The sequence below is a fragment of the Penicillium verhagenii genome (assembly GCF_028828195.1).
Source record: "Penicillium verhagenii strain IBT 33310 chromosome Unknown utg000002l_segment0_segment0, whole genome shotgun sequence".
NCBI lineage: Eukaryota > Fungi > Ascomycota > Eurotiomycetes > Eurotiales > Aspergillaceae > Penicillium > Penicillium verhagenii.
In genome coordinates, this window is record NW_026643166.1 from 3,789,172 (window position 1) to 3,805,604 (window position 16,433).

A 16,433-nucleotide genomic window follows, 5' to 3' on the forward strand; every position below is an offset into this window, starting at 1 on the left:
ATTCACCGCCGTCATATATGCGGAGCGCAGCACTCTCAAGTTCGATTACAAGTACTAAGGAGAGTTGGGAATTAATTGGGCTTGTTGTTCTTGACAATGGAATGATTTACTCGCCATGGATAGGACACTGATCTCATCAATTTCATTCATTCGGAACAACTTGCCCGAGAACCACCGCCATCATGCCATATAATATTGCGTGAGTCCTATTGACCTTATATCTTTCTCGCACGCGCGCGCGAGAGGAAACCATACAAAGGCTAATATGGAACGTCGAATCATAGTATGGTCAGTGACTTCTTCTTCCCCCAGTCAGGTATGCTTTCATCATTGAAATGTAGTCTACGTTGTGCTTCTGTTGCTAACTGCATCCAGGGGGGATCGAGAGTCACATCTACCAGTTGTCCTCTGTAAGCTATACAGACCAACGTTCCCTCCATCTAGTCATGCTCTAACATCTTCTTAGAAACTGATCGATCGCGGACACAAAGTCATTATCATCACTCATGCATACAAGGGCCGAACTGGGGTCCGATACCTTACCAATGGACTCAAGATCTACCACGTTCCTTTCTTCGTCATCTACCGCGAAACCACCTTCCCAACCGTATTTTCTTTTTTCCCCATATTCCGAAATATTGTCATTCGGGAACAAATTGAAATCGTTCATGGTCATGCGAGTCTTAGTAGCTTCTGTGGCGAAGCTATCCTCCATGCGCGTACCATGGGCCTTCGCACTGTCTTTACCGATCACTCTCTCTTTGGATTCGCCGACGCTGCCTCAATCCTGACAAACAAACTTCTCAAATTTACATTAAGTGATGTTGATCATGCAATCTGCGTCAGCCATACTTGGTAAGTTGTTTGTGGAGAGATGGGAATGGCCCAGAACTAACATGTCTTAGTAAGGAGAACACCGTGCTCCGAGCCTCGTTAGATCCCCTAATGGTTTCCGTAATTCCCAATGCTGTCGTCGCAGAAAACTTCTGTCCCCTCTCATCTACCTCTCGTGGGCCGGATCAAATGCCACTATCTCCAGCGGACCCACAACCGTCACCAACGCCAATCGGACCCAATGACACAATCACAATCGTTGTGATTTCTCGTCTTTTTTACAATAAGGGTACGGATCTCTTGATCGCTGCGATCCCACGGATCTTGGCCTTGAATCCAAACACCCGGTTTATCATTGCTGGCTCGGGACCTAAAGCTATCGATCTGGAGCAAATGCTGGAGCGGAATGTCCTACAGGATAAGGTTGAGATGCTTGGCTCGGTGCGACATGAGGAAGTGAGAGATGTCATGGTTCGAGGACACATTTACCTCCACCCAAGCTTGACGGAGGCGTTCGGAACAGTCATTGTTGAAGCCGCAAGTTGTGGGTTGTACGTCGTTTGCACCCGAGTGGGAGGTATCCCCGAGGTTCTTCCCCAACATATGACCACTTTTGCCAAACCCGAGGAGGACGATTTGGTGGTTGCAACCAGCAAAGCAATCACTGCTCTGCGATCGAACAAAGTAAGAACGGACCGATTTCACGATCAAGTGAAGATGATGTATTCATGGCGGGATGTTGCCGAACGTACCGAACGAGTTTACGAAGGCATCACGGGTGATATCAGCCCTGAGGAATTTTATGGCTACTATCCAGGCCAAGGGTGGGAAGCTAGCGGTGACCGAGTACGCAGCTTTGCCCTCATTGATCGACTTAAACGATATTACGGCTGCGGTGTCTGGGCAGGCAAACTGTTTTGTCTCTGTGTTGTGATTGATTTTCTGATCTATGTTTTCCTGGAGATGTGGTTTCCTCGGGCAAATATCGATATTGCCAGAAGTTGGCCGAGGAAGCAACCAGAAGGAAAGGCCCGTCCATCTACTACGGCCCGGAGACATGGATGAGATTTCCAAGTCTTCCTGGGAATTTTCTTTGGGCAACTCTCTTCGGGCCATTTCAACCTACCGATTGATACGAGATACGAATTGTACATACTAGTAACTACTACTTATACATGCATCATTGCATAATTGTAATCCACCTGCAGATTCACCTATCTTGGTTGAATTCCATGTGCATATCGCTTCCAGGTTGTTATCGTGACATCGTCTGCCTTGCTGGCTGATGCTCGGGAGGTCTGTTTAGGTACGTAGCTAAACAGATATAAATCCGTCAATTGTACTGGCACCTATATACTAAGTACATCCTAGTACTTAGTACATATTGATTAGACAATATGAATGAATTGATGTGATACTCCGATCTGTTAGGGTCCAAATTGAGTCCACTTTATTAGCTGTTCAAAAAAAAAACGAAATGATGGTAAAATTAGAAAGAAATTAGGAATTAAACGCCAGGATGCATATCCACGAATGCATGTGTTACGCTCCTCGGTCCAGTCAGTAGTAATTAGCGCATCACTGGCGGTCGACCCTCTTTATTCCATTTGACACGGCTCTGTACCCACTCCACAGCTGCTTGCACCCCGGACCCTAGTAGCGCGCTGACCGGCAGTACGCGGCTGTCTCGAACCCCGGTGCCCGTGTCGCCTTCAAAGACCTTGCGGACAAAACCTTCCTTGATGCGGACCACCTCGACACAATCCTCACGATCTTGTTTGTTGGCCAGTACCAGTATGGGGACTCCCGCCACATCGGCACTCTGCAGGACGGATTCGAGCACCTGACGACACTCGTCCAGACGTCCAAATTCACTTCCTCCAGCGTTGGTGCCGACGTTCTGCTCGGAGAAAAGATCGCTAGTACTTGTACTAGCACGGGTCGGGCCTGATACGGAGCTGGGCCGTCGTGCGGAAGCGGAGGGAAGCCTTGTGATGTCGGAGTCTTGGCCTACGTCGGCACTGTCGACCACGAAGATGATGGCGTGGCAGCTAGAGTAATAGCTCTGCCACAGACCCCGCATGGAGATTTGACCCCCAACGTCCCAGATCTTGAGATTCATTTCGGGTAAGGAGATGGTGGTGACATTCTGACCGACGGTAGGGACGGTCTTGCTGGGGTTTGGCGCAGGAGCGCCATCTGCTCGGGGTTGATAGAGGGATTTGATTTGTGTCAACAGGGTTGTTTTTCCGGCATTGTCCAAGCCTAGTAATAGGACAGAATATTCTAAAGAAAAATTTCCAATGCGTGAGCGAAAAAAAAAGAAAGAAAAAGAAAAAATATATATGAAAATATTGATTCCTCGGTATTGATTCCTAGTAGATTCACGTCTTGGGGGAATTCGGGGAAGTTTCCCGGGGAAGGAAATCTGGGCTTACCCTCTTTGCTAGTCGCATAAAGATATACCGACTTAGCCAGATGATACATGATCGCGGAGCTTTGTCAAGCTAACGCGATCAACTTGTATGAGTCCACGGGAATGGATGAAGCATGTCATGGGAATGATAACGAGGCTTCGGCTGTCTCTCTCTCTCTCTTTCTCTCTCCATCTCTCTCTAATCTTAAACTGCTTGATTTGCTCATCCCGCCTTTCCAGCCCCCCCAATCCATATTAGGTAACTAGGGCTTAGGGCAGAATTCAGATTTGGGAGAGAATTGAATGTGTTTTAAGATTTCCAATGTTTCCAATGTTTCAATGCTTGAATGCTTTGATATTTTAATGCTTTGATGTTTTAAATGTTTCTAGAAAACCAACAGAGTACTGTCTTTATATGTAAAGATGTAAATACAAGGTCATACCCGTGGACCCATGTTCTTTGACGTGATGATTGCGTTGACTTCGTATTTGATCCGTACTATCTGTGATCCGTATTGTTTTATTACCCCTAGTACTACTCTAGTAGGTCCTTCACACTTCATATCCATTCTCTTTTTCAACTTTTCCAACCAATTCCCGCTCTTCCGCTCTTCTTGTCCCCACATGGCTTTTTCTTTTGTCAGCTTGATTACATATCTACATTGGACTTGACCGTGGAATCGTCCCAGAGAGAGAGAGAGAGAGAGAGAAAAAAAAATTGAATATGAATTGCATTTAAACTTTTTTCCCTCTTCTCCGCATTATGCGCCGCATTCCTCCCATGGCCTTGTTCCTGGTTCGCTCTCATGTCCTCAGATGAGGAGTTGGATTCCTCATTTCACCCAACCCAGAATGCTCGTGGGATCAATCCCTCTACAATGGAAACAGATACGATCATCGTCGGTACAGATCCCTTTTACAACACCTCCCTCCATTTAAAAAAATTAATTTTCAATGGGTTCAATGCTAAGACTTGGGGCAATCTCTCAATAGGCAATGGGCCGTCGGCCATGATCCTCTCGTATATGCTTCACGGTTATATCCCATTCTACTCGTCCGACCCCCCACATCCAGATCCATTACTGGACGCCAAGTTGAAACATGCCCCCAACCTCTTGAATGTCAACGTCGACGTCTTGACGGCCCATTTTGCCGCCTCTCGCCTGTCCTATTCCACCCAGGCCTTGCCCGTGAACGTTCTCTTGGATACCTTGGTCCGACCCAGCCTCGATATCGAAGAGTCAGGTAACATTTCCAATGTTGAGTGGCGCTATATACCTGAAAAGGCTGTCTCACATCTTGTCTTTGGCAAGCCCTCCGAGTCCGGAGGCCAATGGACCGAACATCCCCGCGGGGCAAGCTGGGACATCCAGACCTTGAGTTATGCCGCCATGCTGTCACTACCTGGCTACTCGTTTGCCGAGCATCACAAACAGCGAACAGGTCAAGATCTGCCGCCTTTCACCCGACCGACGAGGCGCGAGATTGCCGATTACTTTCGTCTTTACCCAGCTGCGGTCCACATCGACCAGGTCTTTCGATGTGGGGAGGATTTGAGTAACATCACCCGCACTCCCAACGGCTTCTACGTGAAATCGCATAATCTACACTGCAAGCGGTTAGTACTTGCAAGCGGTATCTTTACCGAGATTCTACCGCCAGTCCCTGCCCTTCAGCCTCTTCTCCAAACTCAAATAACCCCACCCGTCCCGCTTCTTGTCATTGGCTCCGGCTTCTCTGCTGCCGATGCAATCATCTCTGCCGCGCCAGATCAAAAGATCATCCATGTCTTCAAATGGGCCCCTGAGGACCGGCCATCACCCCTCCGTGGCTGTCATCAACATGCCTACCCGGAATATGCCAGTGTTTATCGACTAATGAAGAAAGCGGCTCTGGCCGGGGCCACCAACCAGCGACCCAAGTACCGTCGCGGCACATCGACCGCATTTATAGAAAGCCGCAGCTGGGAGGACATCTACGAGGGGGTTGCCAATGTGGACATCACCTCTGTCGAGATAGAAGATGGACTGGCGCAAGTCACATTTCGCCGAGCTGATGGGTCCACATTTTCGAGACCCGTGCGGGGTCTCGTGTATGCCGCTGGGCGGCGTGGTACCTTGGGTTATCTAGATAGCGAGCTTCGCTCCGAAGTACTTGGAGCTGACCGTTCAGACGACACTATTGTTTCAGCACAGACTCTCCGTGCCAAGGCAGCCGAAGACTTGGAAGTTGCCCCGGGGGTGTATATCATTGGAAGCTTAACTGGTGACTCGCTGGTGCGATTTGCGTACGGGGGCTGCGTTTATACCGCAGGACACCTCATCGGAGAACGAGAGAGTGAGCGGGAGACACGCAGTATGTGTAGCAGCAGAGTGTCGACCCGACCCCAGTCTTCATCACTCCCCGTGATGAACGGGATGGACGGCCATGACATCTTCCCCAACGACATGGCCGTGGTAACCCGAGATGATACCTTGAGCAAAGTATCAACGGCCGGGGTAATTTCATCTTCAAGTTGGTGGAGGACGGTTTCGCGTATGTGGAAAGATCTGATACGATAAGATGAGGTGTGAGTATTCTGTATATAGTTGTATGTATGTATGTATGCTGTTGTAAGTATTGCATCTTAGACGCATTTTAGCCGATGATGATTTCAATTTCAATCAATTTCAATGTTCCTTGCGGCGCATGGACTGATGCTTTGCGGAAGCACGCTTATTATACAATGGTTCTCGTAAGAGGTCAGATACTGTGACAACACCATAGCCCCTTCGTCTTAGTTCCGGCAAGACCACTTGAAGCATCGGCACCGTCCACTCCCTGCGGTCGTGGCAGATTATGATACTGCCTGGTCGAACCATGCTTAGGATATGCTTCGCATTCAAGCTATAATAAGGAATTTGTGGGTCGTGAGGATATGTGTCTCCCAAGATGAGCCTATACCCCAATGCTCCGACTAAGCGCCGCATTCTCGAGCTGAAGAAGCCAGACCCCGGGCGAAAGTACCAGCCCTCGGGGCCTTGATTTTGGCTGGCCGCATTGTATGCTTCTTCTATCATGGTTTGAACGGCCAGAATCTGCTCCGTCAGCTCCGCGTCGCTTAAGGCGCGCGAGGGCTCATCGTACATTGCGTGATTGGCCAACTCACTCCGGGCCTGGATGAGGTCGGCGAGGACCTGTTCGTGCCCGGACACTTGGGATCCAATCACGAAAAAGGTTGCCGTTGCATCATGGATCTTGAGTAGGTTGAGAATCCCCACTGTATGTGCTGATGGGGCGTCATCGATAGTCAGGGCGACAATTTTTTTGGCAACTGGGTGGTGGAACAGAACATCGGGCCAGCGATTTTGGAGGTAACGGATGAGGACAGCCGGAGGTTTGTAAATAAGATACAGGGGGAAAAGAAAGCAGCAAGTTGACAATAAGCCCTGGAGCATGGTGGAAAGTTTGAACAGGGTGGTCTCTTCGATGTTTGCAGTACCCAGTACCTACTAAGATATGCCCAGGTGCTGTGCATGCTCCACCTGGGATTTCTTGACCTCGGGGGGACCCGCTTTCCAAGGTTCCAATGGGACTGTCTCCACACATCAATTGATGTGCATAAAGCTTTCAATGTTGTTAGCCTTATTCAAACATTTGAATGTTAGGACTATAAATATCAACCTTACATGTAGAGCATATGTACCTACAGAACCTCTCATTTGAAGATCACACATGTTTAAAGTCGGTGAACGATGTCCCAGTATCCGAGCATGGCTTATCTCATTGCACACATATGCATATAACTATACATCAGCACACCTGTCGATTAGATGCTATGTACAAGTACTGCTTATGTATATAAAATAATACTGTACTGATAGTTCAAACAACATTGAATGTTATGTAACTGGTACATCAATAGTTAGTGGGTGTGTATATACATATTATGTATGTATGTATACACTTATCTATACATATGTACATCCAAAGTACATGGTGTAGTATGCACATTTACTATGTGCATACGGTATATACATTGCTATATATACATCAATTGATACTATATATATATATGTACAAGTATATGCACACCGTGGTGTGATATCATCTCCTAGGCAGCATTAGTTCCACTAATCTACATGTGATATATGCACATGTGTACATGTATGTATGTATCGAATGTTTGTCAAAGACGAGAATGTCAGGTTAGTTACATGTATGTATTTCCCATCTGGTGAAGTCGCCTAGGTTCCAAGGTTCAAATGATTCCAGGTTTCAAATGTTCTCGTCAACATTGAATCAATGATCAGCAAGCCAGAAACATCAAGAGGAATCGCTTAACATTCAAATTTTTGAACGCCCCCTCATGCAGATCACCAACGTATTTGGTGATCAGATACGAAACTAAACTGAACCGAGGCTGAAACCACTATCACTTGAACGGAGTATATGCACCTGCCACCCACTGACCGCGGCTGAGCTGACCGGGCCCTTTTCCATTTGGTCCGTGTCACATCTCATGTGAGATCTCCCTGTTGACGATCGATACTAGAACAAAGCACTCGGTCAGGAGTAAGCCGATCGGACTTTAAACCCAAAGAAGGTCAACGATTGATTAAAAAGAGCGCAATCTCCTCCTTTTAAACATGCTTGTCTCATGGCAAATCCTACCATGTCGACATCTGACCCCGAACAGAGCTGGGGTGCCTATGAGAAAAACACGGTGGTCAAACCCACAGTATGGCAACGCTTCCAGGCACACATGAAGAAATGGTGGTGGGTATACTTGATTGCAATTATTTGCATATTTTTGGTGATTTTCCTGCCATTGTAATTTCCCCATGCATTGATGGATGAGAAAAATATCCATGATCAACATTAATTTTCCATCTAGAATTTACGTCGGAATCCCGCACTTGGCTGACGAGTACATCAATAAATATCAATACGATGAAACCGGCCTGGCCATCACAAACCCTCGACCCACTGCCTTCCATCTCAGCCAGTCTCAGAAGATTGGGTTAGGCGGTGGTTTGAGTGAAAGCGGATATCTGTCACAATTCAATGCGACGATCAGTACGACCGACGGCCAAGACTTTGCAGTCTTTCCGCTGCCTGAAATGAAAATTAGCAACGGCGCTCAGTTGGATATTGACCAAGACCTCGAATTATCCTGCGTCGAGTGCTTATCCAATTTGGTCACTCAACTAGCGACCAATCACAGCATATCGATGCTGATTAAGGGACATCCCAAGTTGAAGCTCAGTGGGTTACCCACGGCCCATTTAGATATTGACAAGACGATGAGTATGAATGGTAGGTCTTCTTCAATTCCAAAGAGAAGAGTTTCAATACGTTGAATAAAGACTCACTTGTGAATACCTTGGAACAACCAGGTTACAATATAACCGGTAAGTCGAGTACCAATAGACGCGAACATCTGGTGCCAGGGCTCAATTGATCTAACCTTAAGACAGAATTCGTCAATAGCAGCGGGGCGTTCAATATCACCAAGGTAGATCTCTTGAGCCCGGAGGTGGATGGATACAACTTCAATGCCACTGTTTCTATTCGAAATCCAACACCATTGACGGTAGAACTGGTAAATATACTTGCCCCGGCTACAATACACAGGCTAACGTATCTGTTTGCAGGGGCATGTGGTATTCAATCTGAGCATGGGAGGATCGTCACTAGGCTACGTTGACATGCCCAATCTGACACTCGATCAAGATGCTAGCGGCACCGTGGTCTTGGGCCAGGTCGACGAGTCCATGCTTGTTAAGGAGGCACTGCTGGGTAATGGTGATTTTGGTACAGTGACCATTGATATAAAGGGCTATAGCTGTCACTATAATGGCGAGGCCATTCCGTACTTCGCTGCAGCCATCAAGGCAGTATCTGTGTCAGTCACGGTGGATCTACTGAAATATGCATCTAGCTTGTTCGATTAGCAAGGCTCGGCCAGTGGCACTGAATAATGAACCCCTTTCCAAGTTGACGGAGAAAAATTGAGGTATTCTTTGATTCATTGCGTCGTGCGTATACGGCCTCCAAGGCTTTCAACTTGCCAGGTGATCTAGACTGGGCCTTGGGCCGACATTTCCGTGAGCCAGGTAGGTGCTGCACGTGGATTACAATTGTACAGTGTGATAGGATGGCCCTTGCAAGAAATTCAAATGTTATTTTATGTAAAAAAAAATCCAGAATAATGGGTATAACTATCATATCATCGCCACTTTTTTACCTTCTTATCCCATGATCTGTAGTTGGTCCTCCGGAGGCCAACGCACCTGGGCGAAACTCAAGAAACGCTTGATACTTTGCAAATACTTTCGAGTGATCTCATCACTCAGAATATGTGCCTGCTGATCGCTCTGGTGTAGTTTTTCTCGCGCCGATCGCTCGTGAATACCAACCATGGTCACACCGATAGGCCATGCACTAAATGAATGATTAGTATACAGCATTTAGAAAAGATAAGGACAGGGGGAGAATCCAACATACGCTTTTCCAATGCTGACGCGCAGATAGGCATCGTTGGCATCAACATATTTCCGCTGCTGAACCTTGTGCACGATCTCCACAATTGGCTCCAACAGTCCATCCTCCAAGTCCGCCTTTTCGAAGCGCCGAAACAGCGGATTCATATTTTCTCGAGACTGGACCATGGCATTATAGGCTTGCTTTCCCTGATGACTCTCCCGAACTGACACATCCCGTTTGGCCAAAGCCAGCTCCCACTCCGAAAGCATCATGTTGAAGTAGGACGCCAATTGTCGGAAGAGGAACAGTCGATCGGCATCTCCCGTCGGAATCTTAGCGGGGATCAGCATTTGACCACCAGGCACAGGTTCTAGGGTCGTGGGGATGGGTCCATCGGTCAACTTCTGTAATGTAGCAGCTCGTTTGACGATTCGGTGGTAACGGCGGAGCCGGGAGCGGTGGTTCTCTCCAAACAACCGCACAGGCTCGTTCAACTCTCGAAGCTTTTTAATTAGTTCATCTTCATCCATCTCCACCTTGTCGTCTCCATCGCCAGGTATTTCGTCACCGTCGCTTTTGATGGGTAGGTCGGGTAGTCCGAGTCTTCGCCGCCGTTCGCGCTCCTTGGTGTCTTCCTCTTCCTCCCTTCTCCTCTTGGATTCCTCCGCAAGCTTGGCCTTCTTCTCTTCTCGTTCACGTTGTCGATCTGCCTCTTCCTCCTCGAATTTGCGCTTTTTGGCTTGCTTCTCTTCGCGTTCTTTTTGAAGACGTTCTTGCTCCTCCTCGTATGCCGTCAGGCGCGCCGCCTCGACCTCTCCTCGGCGCATATATTTCTTTGAAGGCGCTGTTGAGGTCTCTTTCTCCTTTTGGGTACCGGAGGATTTGGCGGAGCCAGTGCTCTTGGCCTTGGAGATCTCCTTAGACATCAGCGCGGCGAAATCCATGATGGCGCAGTTCTTGCCTCAACAGGCTTCTTCTTCTTCTTCTTCTTCTTCTTCTTCTTCTTCTTCTTCTTCTTCAGCAAAGGCAGTGAATCAGATGTCAAGTTTCACCTACATGTGGTTTGGGTGGATTCAATTTCGATTCTTTGTAGGCGTAACGGTGATGTTGAATGGATGAAGGGTGTGCGGAAAGCTAAGAGGGAAGAGAGAGAATGTTTAATGTGGACCTAAGCTTCCAAGCCGCAATCAGACTTCGAATTAACTTCAACCTTCTCCCTCCAACTTCTTCACCAACTTTGTGGCTAGCCCGTGAAACCTACTTGAGCCACCAAAAGAGCCTGTAATTCTCTTTTTGAATTCGCACCATTCAATCCCACATTCTTCTTGTTCGACTGATCCTACACGCGACATCTCACTCTGCCCAATATGGCCGCTCCATCCCGAGATGGCCCCAAGCCTCCGATCAATCGCCAGACAACTACACCTTTCCACCTCAAGCTTTTTTATCGCGTCGGCAACTTCCACTCCCTGTCCGACTACAAAATCCCTGCCCCTTCCCGCCATCGCGGTGGCCCCCTCAGTGGGCCCAATGCCATTCGAGCGCCTTCTCCTCCAGCTGCTGCACCACTCCCTCACCACCTTGAGATCTACACTTGGCAGTCATGCACACTTCGAGAGCTTTCACAGCTTCTCACCTCTGCTTTGCCATCATTACTGCCTAACTCGCCCGTCGGTACTCGACTTTGTTTCCGTCTAATCTACCCCGACGCGCGGGCCGCGGCAATGGCTGGCCCTGATGTCCGCGCCGGTCGCTATGTCACCAGGGAACTGGGCAGTGTGGTCGTTGCTCCAAGGGATAGCACGTATCGGACAGAGAAAGATGCGCATGATCTAGGAGAATCAACACCTCGCCCAGGACCTCTCCGTTTCCAAGGTGGGGAGGCCGACAAATCTTTGCAGGACGCACGATTTATAATTGGGGACTATGTTGAATGCGCGGTATTGCCGCCGCTTGATGATGGATCTATCGCACCACCTCCACGCGCTGGCCTCGGCCCTCCTCAGATAGGAGGTGGCATGCGCGCTTTCGGACAAAATGGATCGGGACGGTCGGGTCGCGGCGGTCGTGGGGATCGAGACCGTGGGGGTCCTAACCTTCCCATGGGTGACTGGAGGAGGGGAGAGAGGCTTCCCGAGGGAGGTACGCGAGGTGGCGGTCGACGAGGATGGAACCCCTATTGAAAAAAAAGACCTCACCTCAAAACCGCCCCAAAAAATAATGATATAGCCTTGAGAGCTGTTCTATGGGAGCTGTGGTTATGGGCCGACCGGAGCTACAGGAATACCCAACTTTGCAGCATGTATGATTAATATGTATGGAGTTGATAAATCAATATGTCCCCGTTGATGAACCGATATTATGCGAGTTGTCGATTGCAATGAGTGGCATTTTTGAGCGAAATTCGAGTTAAGCTTCACACTTCAGACCTAGAACAATAGGATACGGATGGTGTATGCGCGAAGCCTCTTGCGTGCGTTCGACGATGAGGGCCAGTTATGAACAAGAAAAGAGAAACAAAAAAAGTCCATGCGGTATATGCTTGCAGTAACGTACATAGCCTGGTTGAAGCAGGCACAGTAAAAGAAAAAAAGCAGTTTTGCTCAAAGATTGACCTCGCGATCACTGGAGGGCATTTTCACACCCATAACTCTCCATCATCATAGTTGTACGGTGACTATCATTGAAAGAATTGACATCCCGCATCGTTCTTTACCACTCGGAGATTGTGTCTCCCTTGCGCTTGCCACGGAGTTCGAACTTGCCCTGCGCATTGTCAGTTCATTCTTATCGGTCTTGCGCCTATATACTGGCGACTTTAGAGGCAAGTCTTACCTCGGTCTGGTAGGTAACGTAGGTCAGGATACCAGGAATTACACCCATGTACAGAATGGACATCCAAGCATGGCGCGGGGTCCAGCGGAAGTACTTGTAGCGGTTGGCGTTGAGCTCTGTCGTAATTATTGTCAGTCCATGTCTATGAACAGCGCCGCTGGGGGGTTCAATCGATGGCTAGATGCGCGACCGGCGCGCTTCCCATCTGCCGGGGCACAATTTTATCCTCTAAGCAACACAACAAGCGTCGCTCCGGGTGCATATCTCTTGAAGCGTGGGGTGGAGGAAGACGGGGGAGTGGGTTTGATGTACCGTAGTATTTCTGGAAGGCCGGATCAAGGATCAAGGCTAGAATCAATTGGTTAGCAAAATCCACGGTCTTGTAAGTTGGAGATCTCAGCAGGTCTTACACTTGCTGGGGCCAGCCATGGTTGCGATAGATCTTGAGGCGAAGGCACAGAGACGTCGCTTTGGCTGTGCAGCAACGGATCGAGGGAAGTGGAGTGGAGAGTCACCTGACCTGCATTTCCCTCATCCAATCACGTGAGGGATAAAATCATCATTTGACAATTATCAATGTGATCCCATAGTCAACAACTACATCGACCAGTACGGATTTGTGACATTTGGCCTCGAGTAGAGAAAAAAAATTACCATAGGATATTTGTTTGCCCACGCTTTCCTGGGTAGTAGGTTACGAGTCCAAGATCAATATCATCCTGACTTCCTAGAGGTTTCGACGCTCTCCTTTTAGGCATCGCCATATTGCAAAAGATGAACTTTGGAAGATGGCCTGAACCCCCCTTTCTTCAATGTTCCGTCTAAAATCAAACCTTTAAGGGATGAATATAGTAGACCTGAGTGGTGAAATTTGGGACTCGGTATACCAACTACTATGAAGTTGAAACTGCACAGTGGAGTATCTCAAATTTATACCCAAAACGGACTGGCGGGGGTTGGAAGCCAATGTTTTCTCGCTCACCTAGTACCTAATAGATGCCCAAGTAGGAAGTAGGAAGCGCAAGTCTCAATGTTGGACCAAGAATGAAGATTCCAACATTGAAGACTGCCAATCGAGGTTTATCTGTCATGGAATATTGAATTTTATATAAGACCTGAGGTATTTCATATGGACATAGCACTAATTTCAGCTATCATTCTCGAATCCAACCATTCGCTGCCCTCAAGTGCTCCGAGTCCATACTACTGTGATCTGTCTACATCCTACCTGAGAACCTGGGAAAATCTTCAAAACCACAAAAATTTGTAACATTTGAAGGTTCAAACTCCCAACATTGTTGAAAGATGCCGACCGTCAACTGCTTTGACTATCCTGGATATGAACAACTTGGAAATATTTTCAATATTTCCGCTGCCGCTTCCATTCCTGCCAGTGCTCGCATTGTGGCATGTTCCGGTCAGATTGCTGACAATCACGATCCTCTCTGGGGAAAGCACGCCGAACAATTCGAAAAATCCATGTTCAATATCCAAAAATCACTGGCCGCTGCCTCACCTCACATCACCAATCCTGCACGGTTATGGGAGGGCGTCTTTTACGTGACTTCATTCCACGTTGGTGTTCTTTCGCGAGAAGAGCAACTGCAGATCGCCGAAATTGCCCGGAAGTATTTTGGAAAGAATAAGCCGGCCTGGGCGGCTATCTGTGTGATGGCCTTGTTTCCACCGGAGGCTTTGGTGGAGGTGCAGGTGCAAGCTGCGTATTCGGAGGAAAACAAAGGCTGAGAACTGACTTGCTTCAGATGAATGCTTTGACTTGAAGGGGAGATGACCAACATTGAAGTGCTGGTTGGATAGTATGTGATTGAAATGCCCAGTCTCTGCTATCAATGTATATGCACGTATCCAGATTTCCTGCTCATCATGTATTTCAATGTTCGCCTCAACATTTGAATTTCCAACATTTGAATGTAGTATGCACTACAAATAGCCTAGTGTACGTATGTGGCAGCCCAGAATCTCATCCATAGGCCATGTTCGTACTTTGCATGACATCATTAAACAAACATATTGTATTGAACATTGAATATAGTAGACCTCGCCGACATAGATTGGTTCAAATATCAAGTGTTCAAAAAGCCAAAAAAAAGAGACTCATGTCGTTTCACAAGTCAACACCCGCTTCCACCTGCGCACCTCCAATTCTCCCAGACTTGAACTCTTCCACCATCTGAGCAAATGTGCACCATTCTACTCCTTGGTGGGAGTTGATATACTCAATCAGACGCTCATGCAACATAATCACTTGTGGTTTTCCGCTAACCTGTGGATGAATCGAAATGGGGAAGACAAAGGTGTCATACTCACGATAGAAAAAGTCAAATTGCGCTTTCCATAGCCTCTCAATTGTGTCAGGGTCCACATACCCATGGGATGGACCATCAACGAGCTGGAATGGAGGCCAATCATCCAAGTGCCAATTGGCAGGCACCTCGACAATACTGCTGGGCACAAGTTTACCCATTGGCTTCATCCACTGGCTGGCGGGTTTTGAGATATCGGTCACTGTGAGTTTCTCGGGAGCATACGGCACATAATAGAGCTGGGAGTCATGGTGCATGAAGGAATGGTCATATTGCTATTCAAGGGGTGAGTGATTTTCGAGGCTCGCAGTGAGTGGAGATAGTTACGATTCCAAATTCTTCCAATAGCTTGATACTCCGACTAGAGGTCCTCCAAGATGGGGCCGTCCATCCCGTTGGGTGTTCGCCCGTGCATGCGGTAACCACTTCAATGGATCGAGCCAAAACATCACGCTCTTGTTGCTCCGTAAGGGCATCAACATGCTCATGCGAATAGCCGTGCAAGCCACTAGAAAGTTGAGTCAGGATCAAATGGAAGAAATGTCACGAAAGACGGAATTTTAAAGATGCTCACATCTCGTGACCAGAATCTTTGATCTTTTTGATCTGGGTTGGAAAGGACTCGATGGAATGAGCCGGGACAAACCAGGAGGTTTTGATGTTGTATTTTTCCCATAGGTTGAGAAGTCGGTCAATGCCAACCGTTGCCCCGAATATACCGCGCGAGACATCGGTTGGATCTGGTGAATGGCCGTCTTCGGTGTTGATCCTAAGCCTAATAGTTAGAGCCGTTGACCCAAATCAACCGGAGGTCTTGATGTACTCTGGGACTCGATATTCTTTTCTTACCAACCACTGACGGCATCCACGTCGATGCCATACCCGACCAAAACGCGTTTTACCATGACTGGTGGATATATTTTGGCAATGAGAATTCTTGAACTGCACTTCTTTTCTGGGGGAAGGGGGGGGGTTCAAGTAGGTATGAAGCCACTATAGTGTTTCGATTGATTGGGAACTGCACAGTAAATAAGCGATGTTTAGTAACAGATGTGGTGGAGTAGATGGCCAAAGTCGAGACCTTTGAGCCAGACATATGCTGATATCATGGCTCTATAGTCAAAAAGTACAAAAATTAAGGCCTAACCTCATTCAGCAGCTCAGATTGATACCGAAAAGGGAAGGTGCTGGTGAATCGTGATCCCGGAGCCCCACTTGGGACCGGCAGTCAGTAGTAAGTACTCTGCTGGTAGCATCGACAGTGAGATATTAATAATTGCTCAAATTTTGGAGAGGGGAAACTTATCAAGGTGTCATCAGTGTCATCAGATTCATCAGATTCATCAGATTCATCAGTACGAGGTTATGAGTCTCAGCTTGTATTCTTACTAGTACTAGTAAGTTACTAGTACTGGTAGACCGTAGATACTAACGTTATCGCCTGTTATCATGCTTTTCCCCCGCTTCCCGCTAGCGGAGAGAGATAACGGTGTTTCCCCTTTGAATTGCTTTCTCGCCTTCCAAAGTCTAGGCCATTCACTTGGTTTTCTTTTGGT

General features: G+C 47.8%; 10 protein-coding genes across 10 annotated transcripts; 5 read left to right on the top strand and 5 right to left on the bottom strand.

Moving 5' to 3' along the window:
• Window positions 1-182: 182 nt before the first annotated feature.
• Window positions 183-1,899, top strand: N7466_001385 (phosphatidylinositol N-acetylglucosaminyltransferase subunit A/GPI3; the record flags this gene model as incomplete). The annotated part of the gene is made up of 5 exons (XM_057160783.1): window positions 183-199; window positions 285-316; window positions 376-410; window positions 467-855; window positions 906-1,899. The coding sequence occupies 5 exons, from the start codon at window positions 183-185 to the stop codon at window positions 1,897-1,899; spliced, it is 1,467 nt and encodes a 488-aa protein (XP_057027031.1).
• A 505-nt stretch (window positions 1,900-2,404) lies between these two features.
• On the bottom strand, window positions 2,405-3,321 carry N7466_001386 (ADP-ribosylation factor family protein; the record flags this gene model as incomplete). The annotated part of the gene is made up of 2 exons (XM_057160784.1): window positions 2,405-3,120; window positions 3,273-3,321. 2 exons carry the CDS (start codon window positions 3,319-3,321, stop codon window positions 2,405-2,407), a joined length of 765 nt encoding a protein of 254 aa, XP_057027032.1.
• Window positions 3,322-4,128: 807 nt separating this feature from the next.
• N7466_001387 (uncharacterized protein) lies at window positions 4,129-5,811 on the top strand (the record flags this gene model as incomplete). The annotated part of the gene is made up of 1 exon (XM_057160785.1): window positions 4,129-5,811. The coding sequence occupies one exon, from the start codon at window positions 4,129-4,131 to the stop codon at window positions 5,809-5,811; it is 1,683 nt and encodes a 560-aa protein (XP_057027033.1).
• A 108-nt stretch (window positions 5,812-5,919) lies between these two features.
• N7466_001388 (chitin deacetylase CDA4) lies at window positions 5,920-6,687 on the bottom strand (the record flags this gene model as incomplete). Its single annotated transcript, XM_057160786.1, has 1 exon — window positions 5,920-6,687. One exon carries the CDS (start codon window positions 6,685-6,687, stop codon window positions 5,920-5,922), a length of 768 nt encoding a protein of 255 aa, XP_057027034.1.
• A 1,217-nt stretch (window positions 6,688-7,904) lies between these two features.
• Window positions 7,905-9,186, top strand: N7466_001389 (DUF3712 domain-containing protein; the record flags this gene model as incomplete). The annotated part of the gene is made up of 5 exons (XM_057160787.1): window positions 7,905-8,062; window positions 8,127-8,548; window positions 8,629-8,643; window positions 8,710-8,825; window positions 8,887-9,186. 5 exons carry the CDS (start codon window positions 7,905-7,907, stop codon window positions 9,184-9,186), a joined length of 1,011 nt encoding a protein of 336 aa, XP_057027035.1.
• A 297-nt stretch (window positions 9,187-9,483) lies between these two features.
• On the bottom strand, window positions 9,484-10,662 carry N7466_001390 (mRNA splicing protein PRP18; the record flags this gene model as incomplete). Its single annotated transcript, XM_057160788.1, has 2 exons — window positions 9,484-9,676; window positions 9,740-10,662. 2 exons carry the CDS (start codon window positions 10,660-10,662, stop codon window positions 9,484-9,486), a joined length of 1,116 nt encoding a protein of 371 aa, XP_057027036.1.
• A 423-nt stretch (window positions 10,663-11,085) lies between these two features.
• Window positions 11,086-11,901, top strand: N7466_001391 (SAP18 family protein; the record flags this gene model as incomplete). Its single annotated transcript, XM_057160789.1, has 1 exon — window positions 11,086-11,901. The coding sequence occupies one exon, from the start codon at window positions 11,086-11,088 to the stop codon at window positions 11,899-11,901; it is 816 nt and encodes a 271-aa protein (XP_057027037.1).
• A 529-nt stretch (window positions 11,902-12,430) lies between these two features.
• Window positions 12,431-12,982, bottom strand: N7466_001392 (uncharacterized protein; the record flags this gene model as incomplete). Its single annotated transcript, XM_057160790.1, has 4 exons — window positions 12,431-12,484; window positions 12,554-12,669; window positions 12,866-12,901; window positions 12,964-12,982. 4 exons carry the CDS (start codon window positions 12,980-12,982, stop codon window positions 12,431-12,433), a joined length of 225 nt encoding a protein of 74 aa, XP_057027038.1.
• Window positions 12,983-13,858: 876 nt separating this feature from the next.
• N7466_001393 (uncharacterized protein) lies at window positions 13,859-14,299 on the top strand (the record flags this gene model as incomplete). Its single annotated transcript, XM_057160791.1, has 1 exon — window positions 13,859-14,299. The coding sequence occupies one exon, from the start codon at window positions 13,859-13,861 to the stop codon at window positions 14,297-14,299; it is 441 nt and encodes a 146-aa protein (XP_057027039.1).
• A 379-nt stretch (window positions 14,300-14,678) lies between these two features.
• Window positions 14,679-15,782, bottom strand: N7466_001394 (polysaccharide deacetylase family protein; the record flags this gene model as incomplete). The annotated part of the gene is made up of 4 exons (XM_057160792.1): window positions 14,679-15,152; window positions 15,205-15,385; window positions 15,452-15,646; window positions 15,727-15,782. The coding sequence occupies 4 exons, from the start codon at window positions 15,780-15,782 to the stop codon at window positions 14,679-14,681; spliced, it is 906 nt and encodes a 301-aa protein (XP_057027040.1).
• Window positions 15,783-16,433: the final 651 nt, after the last annotated feature.